This window comes from Mytilus galloprovincialis, chromosome 5 (genome assembly GCF_965363235.1).
Source record: "Mytilus galloprovincialis chromosome 5, xbMytGall1.hap1.1, whole genome shotgun sequence".
Classification (NCBI taxonomy): domain Eukaryota; kingdom Metazoa; phylum Mollusca; class Bivalvia; order Mytilida; family Mytilidae; genus Mytilus; species Mytilus galloprovincialis.
This window is the reverse complement of record NC_134842.1, coordinates 26,899,421-26,912,296: the sequence shown is the minus strand read 5'-3', so window position 1 is coordinate 26,912,296 and position 12,876 is coordinate 26,899,421. Positions and strand designations below refer to the sequence as shown.

At 30.6% G+C, this 12,876-nt stretch overlaps 1 protein-coding gene across 4 annotated transcripts in view; it reads left to right on the top strand.

Moving 5' to 3' along the window:
* LOC143075508 (LIM domain kinase 2-like) overlaps positions 1-12,559 on the top strand; it is a 34,078-nt gene extending 21,519 nt beyond the window's left edge. For all 4 annotated transcript variants that reach the window (XM_076250941.1, XM_076250942.1, XM_076250943.1 and 1 more), the window contains 9 exons: positions 1,246-1,339; positions 2,857-3,047; positions 4,686-4,956; positions 5,972-6,059; positions 6,893-6,996; positions 7,646-7,711; positions 8,944-9,174; positions 9,549-9,709; positions 11,304-12,559. In XM_076250941.1, the coding sequence (XP_076107056.1) occupies positions 1,246-1,339; positions 2,857-3,047; positions 4,686-4,956; positions 5,972-6,059; positions 6,893-6,996; positions 7,646-7,711; positions 8,944-9,174; positions 9,549-9,709; positions 11,304-12,474 (2,377 nt within the window). In that variant the 3' untranslated portion in view covers positions 12,475-12,559. The remainder of the gene's footprint in view (positions 1-1,245; positions 1,340-2,856; positions 3,048-4,685; positions 4,957-5,971; positions 6,060-6,892; positions 6,997-7,645; positions 7,712-8,943; positions 9,175-9,548; positions 9,710-11,303) is intronic.
* Positions 12,560-12,876: the final 317 nt, after the last annotated feature.

Here is a 12,876-nt window from a genome sequence, read left to right as displayed (position 1 = left end):
TGCATTAAGTACATTTTATAACTATTTTTATACGACCCCAAATTTTTTTTGGGATCGTATGATGTCTGCGTCGGTTTCCGGATAATAACTTTAGTTGAAGTGAATAGATCTTTATGAAATTTTTTCAGAAGGTTCAATACCACAAAAGGAAGCTTGGGATTGATTTTGGGGATGATGGTATCAACCGTTTTGGAATTAGGGGCCTAAAAGGGGCCCAAAACAAGCATTTTTCTAGTTTAAGGATAATAACTGGTGTACAAGTATTTCAATTGCTGTAAAATTATACCACAATGTTTAAAACCACAAGTAGAAGGTTTGGATTCATTTTAGGGGCTGTGGGGCCAAAGTTTAGGAATTAAGGGCCAAAAAGGGGCCAAAACAAGAATTTTTTCAAGAAAACAACTTGTGTGTAATTGTATGGATCTCTCTGAAATTGTACCACAATGTACCATATACCAAAGAGGAGGCTAGGATTACGTTTTGGGTTAATTGTCCAAAATATGTCGGAAATAGGGGCCAAAAGAAGCATGTTTCTAGTTTCCAAACAATCATGACAATAACTTGTGTTTAAGTGCATGGATCTCTCTGAAATTGTACTACAAGGTTCAATACTACAAAGGAAAGCATGGGATTGAGTTTTAGGGTTATTGTTGAAGGGGGTTTCAAAAAATGGGGGGGGGGGGTTATCATTTTTTTGAGGGATTCCTTTTTTTCATATTTTTTCAAATTTCGAATTTCGAATTTTGAAAAGTTTCAAGAAGTAATCTTCAATTGCACAGTATTGTGCAATAAATTTGTTAGATCTTTGACCACATTAATTTTGTGACTATATTATGTCAAAAAGTTGATCACAATCCAAATTCAGACAGTATCAAGCTTGAATATTGTGACCAAATTTGCCACAACTGTTCAGGGGTCAACCACTGGCGTCGTATAAAGCTGCGCCCTGCGGAGCACCTGGTTTATAATATGATGATAACTTGACCAAAAGGATTTGATACTGATGCATCTTGCAACAAAACAAAGGAAGATTTGATTCATTCTCTGAGCTTTCATCTATACAACTATTTACAAAATCATTCTCAAATGTAACTTTTTAGCAGTAAGAAATTAGCCAATCCTTCACAACAGTACCTGTGATTTTGTTTTCTGTATGAATAATGAAATTAACTATCTATACAAATGCTTCAAATCTGGAATGAAAAACCATTATCTTTGTCTATATGAATATTTTCTATTTTACAGTTTAGATCTCAGTCCAGAATTAGATACCCTCAGCGTTGGGGATCGTATATTAGAAGTCAATGGTATAAGTGTCAAGGACAATTCTATAGAAATGGTAAGGTTAAAGGTCATATTAACTAACTAACTACATAACTTTGATATCATATACATGTAGCAGAATTCTGTATAGATGATTAAAAATATTGAAACTATCTTACACAAAGAAATATGGAAATTGTGGAAATACAAAAGATATTTTTTTCAATAAAAACTATAAACAACATAATGTTTCTGGCATAATAATTTTTCAAAATTCATCTTTTGCTTGTTTAACAGCTTTATGCTGTATGCATTTTGATATGTATTGTTTGGTCTGATTTTTATGCCCCACCTACGATAGTAGAGGGGCATTATGTTTTCTGGTCTGTGCCTCCGTCTGTCCGTCCGTCCATCCATCCGTCCGTCCGTCCGTCTGTGCCTCCGTTCGTCCGTCCGGTTAAAGTTTTTGTTCGAGGTAGTTTTTGATGAAGCTGAAGTCCAATCAACTTGAAACTTAATACACATGTTCCCCATGATATGATCTTTCTAATTTTAATGCCAAATTATAGTTTTGACCCCAATTTTATGGTCCAATGAACATAGAAAATGATAGTGCAAAGTTCAGGTTAAAGTTTTTGGTCAAGGTAGTTTTTGATGAAGTTAAGGTTACATCAACTTGAAACTTAGTACACATGTTCCCTATGATATGATCTTTCTAATTTTAATTCCAAATTAAAGTTTTGACCCCAATTTCACGGTCTACTGAACAATGGAAAATGATAGTGGGAGTGGGGCATCCGTGTACTATGGACACATTCTTGTTTCTTTCTTTTTTTCTTAAAAATAAATAAATGAAATACTTAAAGACATGATTAATATATTAAGAATGACAAAAAATAAAGATACATTTAAGTTTCTTTTAAATATTAAGATATATCAGTTACTTATACAGGAAGGAATTTTATTGTAAACCCACTAATCATAAGTTAACAATCTGCACAGATATTCTTATCATTTGTATAACAATATTCAAAAGCCCATTCAAAAAAAAACATGAAGAGAGGGTTGATAAGTATATAAAATTTGTAGAACCCAATAAAACTGGCTTCTGAGATTAACAGTGCTGAATGTGGAGTTCATCACCAATAGTCAATCAATCTATTAAATATTTGAATTAAAGTGGTACCTAACACTACAGGGAGATAACTCTGTAAAGTCAGCTAAACATTTTAATTATGTTGTGTTGTAAAGGGAATATTAAGCTTCTCAATGATCAAAATTGGTGTTTGTCAAACTGCTATATAACCAGTGTAATTTTTCTGACAAAACAGTTGGTTCAAAATTTTTAAAATTTCTATATTTTTGTTAAAGGGTAAAAGTAAATACTTTAACTAAATTTTATGAAATTAAACAAGTCAAATTAATGTTAGTGAAAGTGTTGGATACCACCTAAAAGAAGATAAAATCTTTGGCTATCAAGCCACAAAGGATATTAATGTTAAATAACTGTTAAAGTAAGATTCTATAAACTTAAACATGATAAGCAGTCAACAATTCAAGCTTTAAAAACTACATGTGTTGTTTATATTTCAGATTGACAAGCTATTAAAGAACTCTAGTGAATCACTACAGTTAACAGTAGAACATGACCCGGTAAAGTCTCCTAGATTGACAGACACACCTCCATGTAGTCCCCGATCTCTAGAGAGTCCTATACAGTCAGATGATGTTGTCATCATTAATGGTGTCCCTGTCAAAAAGAGGCTCAAACCACATCTCAGAAAGTAAGATAACAAGGGTTTTTGTAAATTTTATTCTAAATTTTAATGCTGTTTTTGCATGTGATTTCTGTTGAGATAAGAAAAAAACAAAAAAAAACATCAGAAGTTCAACTGACAAAAAGAAATTTTCTGTAATGCGAAAAATTGTTTAAGTTGTGTGTCATTTATTCGTATATGAGATAAAACACTTACAGTGGATTCTTAATGAGCAATATTTATATAAAAAGAAAAAAAGAAGATGTGGTATGATTGCCAATGAGACAACTCTTCACAAGAGACCAAATAACACTGATAGGTCACAATATGACCTTCAACTTTGTTTGCTTGTACAGCTACTGTAGACCTGTGTTACTGAAATTTATATAAAACTATAAACAAGTTAAAGGTTTAACAAGCTATAAAGCCAGGTTTAATCCACAATTTTCATCACAATATGCCTGTTGTAATACAGTAATATAACAGTTGTTTCAAGTAATTTTGTTGGTTGATATCATAGAAATTTTGGTTTTAAGGTTTTCTGGATTTCTTGCCTTTTTAAGTTACCTTTGAATTCGGTATTTTTGTTGATTCTTTTTATGCCCCATGCACCTACGATAGTAGAGGGGCATTATGTTTTCTGGTGTATACGTCCGTTCGTTTGTCGTACCGTACGTCCGTTTGTCCTGCTTTAGGTTAAAGTTTTTGGTCAAGGTAGTTTGTAATGAAGTTGAAGTCTAATCAACTTGAAACGTAGTACACATGTTCCTTATGATCTGATCTTTCTAATGTTAATGCCAAATAAGAGTTTTAACCCCAATTTCTACGGTCCACTGAACATAAAAAATTATAGCGTGAGTGGGGCATCTGTGTACTGGGGACACATTCTTGTTTTTACTGTTTTGTAATGCTTGTTATTTTCATGGAATTGTTTCACACATTTCAATGTAGATATGTTTGTAAAACAATGACCCTGTAATTATTGAGGGAAGTTAAATACAATACGTAAAAGTTGTAATTTCAAGACAGGAAACTGATATTTATACACTTCCTTTCAATTCTACAAATATAATTTTCCCATGTACAAGTAATGTCTAAATCGTAAGTGATTTGTTTATTTATATTTTTAGAAAATAATTTAATTTTACACTTATGTTCATTGTATTACAGACATGTTATAATTATATTTTTGTATTGTTGTACAGCGTAATTATTTTATTGTGAATTTTTTTATAGAACACCTGAAATATTTAGTGTAAATGGTCCCTTTCCAAAATATATTTTACATTTCCCTGTTATATGTAACAGATAATAAATCTGGCTTCCGTGAATAATTTAAAGCACTGTCTCTACTTGAGACTAAATGATATAGAAGTTTACAAATATAGTGCCTTCAACAATGAGTAAAAGTTATAATGCAAAATAACCTATAAAAATTCCTGAAATTACAAATGAAAAACCATTCAACCAAGAAACTAAAAAGCTGATATATATAAAAAAACATTTATGCTTATTTCAGTTATTTCATTTGTCAGAATATAAGTATATTTTGTTGACATAGTGATTTATGAATATAAGGGCCTGAATTACTGGCAAGCATTATATATCTAACGAAAAATCAAAATGGGATTTTTAAACCTAGTAAATGTTATTATTTATTTACAGTTTAAGTCCTTCGAGAAGAAGAAGTAAATCGCCATCACCTTCACCTACTAGTCGCCAAAAAAGCGTTGATCTCACCCGTGCTCATTCCTTCCGTTTACAGAACCTCAATCACCGTGTCTTCCGAGCTAGTGATCTAATTCATCAAGAAGTTATAGGTGCTGGATTCTTTGGACAAGCCATTAAAGTTGTTCACAAAGTTACCGGGGAAGTTATGGTGCTAAAGGAAATGATTAAATTTGATGAGGAAGCTCAAAAAAGCTTCCTAAAAGAGGTTAGTTGTTTTATCATCATATCATCTAACAGTTATTGTTAATACAAATACTTGTTTTTACATGAGAAAAAATATTATCCAGCTAATTTCTGTGAATTATTTTTTTGTGGATTTTCCGGGTTTAGAGGAAGCTTAAATTTAAATAGTTCAGTGGAGTACAAATTTTTATAATTCTTGTATGTAGACTTCGGCAAAATTGTGGAACAAATATTCATGAAATATTGTTTTGCTCTGTCCAGGAAAATTTGTTCTTAATATACAGTAAACAAAAAGACATTTCTTGTGGGAGACTGTGTTGATGCCAATATATTGTTGTTTTTTGACGTATGATCTATATGTTTCCTGTCCTATAAACACAAAAATAAATGGAAATTGATCTGTTTTCATAGAACTTCAAGTAAAAAGAATATCCATTTTTGTTGTCATGAGATGAACACTTATTCATAAATTTTTAACAAAGGCCTATTTCAAATCTGTTTTTTTTTTCAATTTGATTCATCATGATAACATAGAATTACTAACTAAAGAATTCAAACATAGAAAAATATTTCAATGCGTAATCAAACAACACATTAATTCATGAATGCACATAGCTCACGAGTTGAATATTTTTTGATATTTGAATTCTTTCATTAGTTATTCCTTTATTACATTGACCATCAGCTTTTTAGTGGAATTAAAGTATAAAATACAAAAAACTATATCTTTTTTTACCCATTCCCAATATGTTTTGATGCAATGTCATCACTAACACCCATTGTATTAGGTCAGAGGAGTGAAATTAACAGATTTATTTCACATTTGAAATTGTCCTTTTTCTTTCACCATGAAATCATGGTATTTCTTTGCAACCAATGTAAGAATGGTCAATAATCAATATTTGAAAGATAAGCTAGAAACAAGTGCCATTCTGAACCTATGCCTTTATGATTAATCCATCAAAATAAATATTTTTTTCATTATTATTTTATTTCAGTGTTATTTGGTATGAAATTATTTATTTTTTTATTTTCAGGTATCGGTGCTTAGAAGTCTGAATCACCCGAATGTTTTACAGTTTATGGGTGTGCTTTACAAAGATAAGAAGCTAAATTTAGTGACAGGTTAGTCTTTTTAGGAATCATATTTTGATGATTGTTGATTGAAATGTAACCAAAAAAATTCATGTCTGTATAAGTATTTAATGTGGATTCAGTTTTTGTAGGTATACACATTTAAAGGGATTCTCATTGGGGGTTTCCAAGCCCGGAACCCGTTTACTGTTTTGTCAGATTCCCGTATCCCGCTTACACCATGTACGTAAGCAATTCTTATTTTTTTTGTCATTTCTCGGGTCCCGCTAGACCTCATTTCCGAATTTCCCGACACAATAATTTGACTTTCACGTGTCACGCTTACAAAAAATCGACAATCCCGCGTCACGCGTAGACCCCAATGAGACCCACTCTAAAGATGCAACTTAATATATGTTTTTCTTTCCTCCTGTATGCAAGATATATCATAAACAAAACCATGTAACTATAGAAATACATTTTGTTTTTACATAAAAAAAATTGTACTTCTGAAATAAAAAAAAAATCTATGTTTGTGTTTACCTGATCAACAGAGAATGTTAAGTACACCTCTACATGCATTTCCTATTGCTGAAACTTATCCATGTAGTCTTTGCAGTGTAAACTTTTAAAAATAACTGCATGTTCTATTTGACATCAACAAAAATCATTTCAATTTTAATGAATGTTTGATATTTGTTCTGATTTCAATAACTACTTGTTTTATTCATATCATCAAATTATATAAGTATGCTCAAAGAAGAAAACAGTGATGGTGTATCTTATTTCACTTACGAATAACATAATATATTTTCAAGATTTAAAAATATTTATATTTTATAACAATTCTTACATGGTGAATGATTTTTGAATGTTTTTTACAGAATATGTGCCATGTGGAACACTTAAAGATCTCTTACATGACATGAACAAACCATTGTCATGGATACAGAAAGTTAAATTTGCCAAAGATATTGCTGCTGGAATGGTATGTTGTAGTTATTTAAATATTAGAGTGAATATAATTGGTCAAGGGGAGGCAACCACATATATTGTTTTACCCTTAAAACTTTGGTAGCCAGTTTGATCTCTTTAACTTAATTTTAGTTTCACTCATTGATACACAAACAAAAATTTTAAATTTAAAGAATATGGAACAAAAATATTAATTCTGACTGTTATATCTAACTTGCTTCTTTCTCTGAAAAGATGCACTTATGATTTTACCCTTCTTTATTCCCATACTTGAAGGCTATTCCAGAAAAAAATGTAGGGGGGGGGGGAGTTGGAAGCCAGTTTTTGTCAGCACCCGCCACCCAGACAATTGAAATTAAGAATTATAGTGCATTATAGTGTGAAAAATGGCTCTGATACCCATCACCCATGTATTATTAATATAATGTGCCTTCCAACCCCCCATACATTTTTTTTCTGGAATAGCCCTGACTGAATTTTAGTAAAATAATTAAAATCATAGTTTATCAATTTTGCTGTAAAAGAATACTTGTCCTTTTATGATTTCTGTTTTTTTGCATTAAATTATATATTGTAATATTTAAATTAAAATTCTTATATGGTATCAATGTTATATTCATTATCATTATGTTAATACTAAATCTTATTATTTTAATTTTTAGAGTTACTTGCATTCAAATGATATTATCCATAGAGATTTAAACTCACAGAATTGCTTTGTTAAACAGGTAGGTTTTACAAATGCATTTACAATAGGAAAACTAGACCAAAATATTCTCAACATAACAATATAGTTCTCATTTAAAAAAAAAAAAAAATTTTAATACCAGAGTTATCTCCCATAGAATATATCCAAAATAATTAATGTGAAGTGTAAATGAATAACATGTGGAAATTTGTGAGGAAAAAGCAAAACATTATTAACCCCTTTAACACTACACAAAAAATAGAAAAATGGCTGCTGCTGCTGCATTTTTTTTTTTGTGTTCATTCATTAGAACAGTATATTCCTTTAAAGACTGCTTTATCTATTTTATTATAAGAGACACAGAGAAATTTATTTGCATGAAAAATGCTCAGAATAGGAGGAAATGTAATGTTAGGCAATTACTTCAGTAAAATTTTTATTAGGTTACCTGCATTTTCAGGTAATTAACAGGTAAAAGGAGTAATTTATTACATTTGTGTTGAATTTTGAATAAAAACTACTTATAGTCTTCATTTATTTTATTGTTTTATCTGCCATATTATAAAAAAGACACCAGTTGCTTGATTCCATACGGTATTGCACCATAAACAACATATTATGTAATTGTGGCACAAAGAAGTGGCTCTGTCCTCAAAATTTTCAGTCAACCTCAGTTTTCCCCCCTTTTTCCATGTCTCGTAATGATGGATCAAATCATATTCCCCTCACGAATCAAATGTAATAAACACATTGAGATATAAAGAAACCTATTGACTAATCCTCGTTGTCAGTTTCGCCATAGAAATGCTGAAATATTTACATATTTACAGCTTTGTTTCTGATTTCCACCATTTGCATTTGTCAAAATATTTGTTTTTATTTTCCTTCTATTTTCCTTTTACTGCATAATTTTATTAATAAAACTGCTGGGATTGTCAGTGCAAATGAGACCTTGTATATCCTCGATTCATACAGAGAAAAATTAGAGAGGACCCAAACGAAAACCGAATGGTTTAAGAGTCCTGATGAAAAATCCATTGTCATCACAGCATGTTCCGGGAATAGCAGTGGTAGAGCGTACATCATTGCAGCATGTGTAGTGTATAGCGTTGAAAGTGTTAAATATTTTATACAGCATTTTAGAATTTGTTCTTGTAGTTTTAGCTTTTAACAATTTGGATAATAGCTCAATTTCAATAAAAGTTTGATATATTTTTCGAAATGAATGGTATTGCTTTTAAATGAACTATATAAATTATTCTTTATTAATAGAATATGACAGTAGTTGTAGCAGACTTTGGATTAGCAAGGGTTATACCAGATCCTTATTTCCGGCATTCAGAAAAACCATCACCACCAAAACTCCATGGAAAAAAGAGATTTCAACGCAAGAAAAGATACACGATCGTTGGAAGTGCCTATTGGATGGCACCTGAAATGTTAAATGGACAGAAATATGACGAAAAAGTTGACCAATTTTCTTATGGTATTGTTCTTTGTGAGGTAAGGCTTATCTTATATTGACAATTTCCTTCAATTGATGAACAACTTCAACAAAAAATATTAGCAGTATCAACTTATCAGGTCAAAATTACAGATTCCAAATTCACAGGATTCCATTTAATAACACAACATAATGCTTTTTTGTTAGATGTGGATATATAAAATGTGTTGGATTTGTTGATAATATAAATTACTACTTAAAATTGGAATGATCTTCACATAAATTTAGATTTGTTCTGATTTTCTGCAATTTTGTCTTTAATGCAAAAATTTAAAAAAAAAACATTCATAAAATTTTTCACTTTTCAGAAGCTAGTTATAGTTTTCTATTTTAGTATATCATGTTATAAAAAAGATGTCTCTATACATTACAGGTGATAGGGCGAGTGTTTGCAGACCCAGATCTCTTACCGAGAACCATAGACTACGGTCTCAGTGTTGATATGTTTTATAAACAGTTCTGTGTAGAAACATCCTGCCCAGACCCATTCTACAAAATAGCTGTAACATGCTGTCAACTTGTTCCAGAGAAAAGGTAATGCTAACACCAAGATTACAACTGCTTTTGCTGTCTTAGTGTCTCTCCAGTCATGAGAAACTTTTGATAGGTCTATTTGAACAGAAACATTAATAAACACTTGGACCATGAGCGCATGCTAGATCCTTTGCTTTTACAATGAATAAAGGTCAATAACTCAGAAATAAAACAAACAAAACTAAGGGCAGGTTATTTTATTGGATAATAACCCGTCATCAAAGTTTCATGAAAAATGCCTCAATTAGGTAAAAGATTTTTTTGGTATTTATTTGATGATTTTGATTTATCCTGTATTGAAACTTAAAGCAAATTTGAATTTTGTTAAACACTTTATTTTGTGGTTCAATTATTGCAATTAATAATTGTTCTGTGATTATCTCCCTTCTATTGTTTGAAATATTCAAAGCGTATTTATTATTATCTTGAAAATATGATTGCCACATACCAGTATTAGATTTTTCATTGGTTAATTTTATCAGTATAGCATATTATTCAGGTTATCCATAAGACATTCCAATTATTTGGAATTCTGGTTATGAATGGATTATCTCCCATAGAAATTTATCATTTTGATTGGGGTTTTTTTCTGAGAAAGATAAAAACGATCTAAAACTGAGGATAAACTTAACTGATAACTATCTGATCTTATCATAACAATCAAAACCCGTAATAAAATCCAGAATGGAAATGGAGAATTGTAAAAGAGACAACAACCCAACCAAAAAGCAGAAAACAGCCGAAGGTCGCCAATGGGTCTTCAACACATGTGTATTTGTAATACTTTTCATTCAAATTATTCTATTGTGGTATGTCATAGATATAATTAAAATCATATTCATTGATATTTTATACAATTAAAAGATGTACAGGTCATTACTGGGTAGGAATTTTGGTATTTTATTTCATTTTCTATCATTTGGATATGATAATATATATAAATCATTCACATAATTCATAAAAGAATCATAATTGATTCCAGTCTGAACCATGATGATTTTTTAAGATAAAAATTTAAAAGTTGGATACAGAAATTTATATTTGATACAACAGTTTATTAAACAAATGGATCGAAAAGTTCAGAATGCAACCTTTAGATAAACACACTATAAATTGACATGCATTAACCAATTCAATGTTGAAGTCATTTTGGTTTTACTGAGTGTCTTGAATATGCATGAAATGATTGCCACAGACCTGAGAGAAAGGAAAAATCAATTAATGGGTATTCAAAGAATAAATTAGAATCTTTTATTAGCCAAAATATCTTCCTTAACCTTTAGAATTTCATCAAAAGTCAAATGCAGCAGTTCTAGCTTTTCAGAAAGATTCAAGAAAAGTTTGAAATTAAATAGCATCTATGTATTCATCAATTTTATAGTATGCAGAAGGTCCTATAACAACAACACTTTAATGAATGCTCCAATAATTTATTGTGATTGATATGTTTTTACCTTCTACATTTTATGTTTTTATCATAATAACAATGCATACCCCTGAGTATCCACTATCTTGAATCTAGTCACAGAGGATTTACCAGGTGTTGGTTCACTTGTTTTTAATTAATTTTATAATTTGTTATTATTTTTTTTAGGCCATCATTTGAAAAAATAGAAGTTTTAACTGACAGTTTACTCCTGCATTTAGAACATGGAGGACCCCTTCCACCTGATCTCCGTGGTAACCCAGTGGAGTATTACTACTCTATAAGAGATGGACATAATACCCCAGCAACAAAATATCATATCAAAGAAACATGCTCAAACGGGAAAAGTTACGATAAAGAGACTGATAATGATACACATAGTGTTGATAACGCAAAGGATTCTGGGAGTGATAGTGATTTGAATGGTAGTATTATAAGACCGTCAGAACTTATATCTATCAATATATCAGATGTTTCAAATTTATCCGAATACTCAGAAAAATCAACACCTTCAGACATTTCTATATGTGAAAAAGTACCTTCTGAAAGACATAAAGATACGAAATTTGAATGTGCAAGACTCAATCTATTTCAAGATAGTGACGCATCTCATTCTAAAAGATATGGTAACGATTTTACTCAACCAGATGACGCAGAAAGATATGCTGAAGATTTGAAGGAACTCAAACATTCAAAACGACAAGCAAATGACTTTGAAGAAATGGATCACTCAAATAGACAAAATCATGACTTGAAAGTGTCTGACCAAACTAAAAGACATGCAAATAAATTTAAAAGTGCTGACTTGACCGAAAACCAAAGCTGTGATATTTCAAACAATCTTCCATCAAATCAATATTCTGTGGATATTAAAATACAATTATCATCTGAATTTAATGAAGTTCAAGACTCTAGAAAAAATGTAATAGTAGAATTACCTTCTGAATGTGATAATGTTCAGGATGTTAGCATGGAAACAAATGCAAGGAATAAAACATTAAATTCTCCCAACTATATACCTGTGATAAATAGCTCTGACATTAGCATAAAAAAAGACATATCCATGGAGAGTTTGAACGATTATTTTGATTCACATGAAAAGTTTGAAGACAAAGGAAAATGTTCCAGTGCCGATATATCAATGACTGATGAACAGTGCAATCAGCTAGATGTAAGCCGATCTGAGGAACGACTACACAAATTTATAACGTGCTCACCGAATAATTCATCTGCTTCATCGTCTTCATCGTCATATTATTCATTATCGTCGTCTCCAGGTGCTTCTTTAACGTTTTCATCAACATGTCATGTAGATGAAAAAATAGATGAAAATACTTAATGTATGAATATATTTGTATTTGTTAATTATTTATGACTCTTTGCCATGTTTGCTGACTTCATGAATTAAATTAAGTTGTTGAACAGATGGTTCGATGTTGATATTCCTGTCTATTTTATCTACGTTATTTACTATATTAAAGTCAACACACTTTTGACAAAAAGTTCACATATATATAATTTTCATTACACAAAAAAAGTTCTCTTATCTTCAAATTCTTGATTTTGAAAATTTTGTCAGAAGTTTATGATTTTTCTACATTTAATTTGCTATGAACTAGTTAAAAGACAATTATGTTATTTATTGTGTAAGTCATGTAAGTAAAGAAAAAATAGTTATAATATTGACCTCTGACGATCTTGCATGATAAAAATACACACTTTTCACAAATGTCACTCAAAC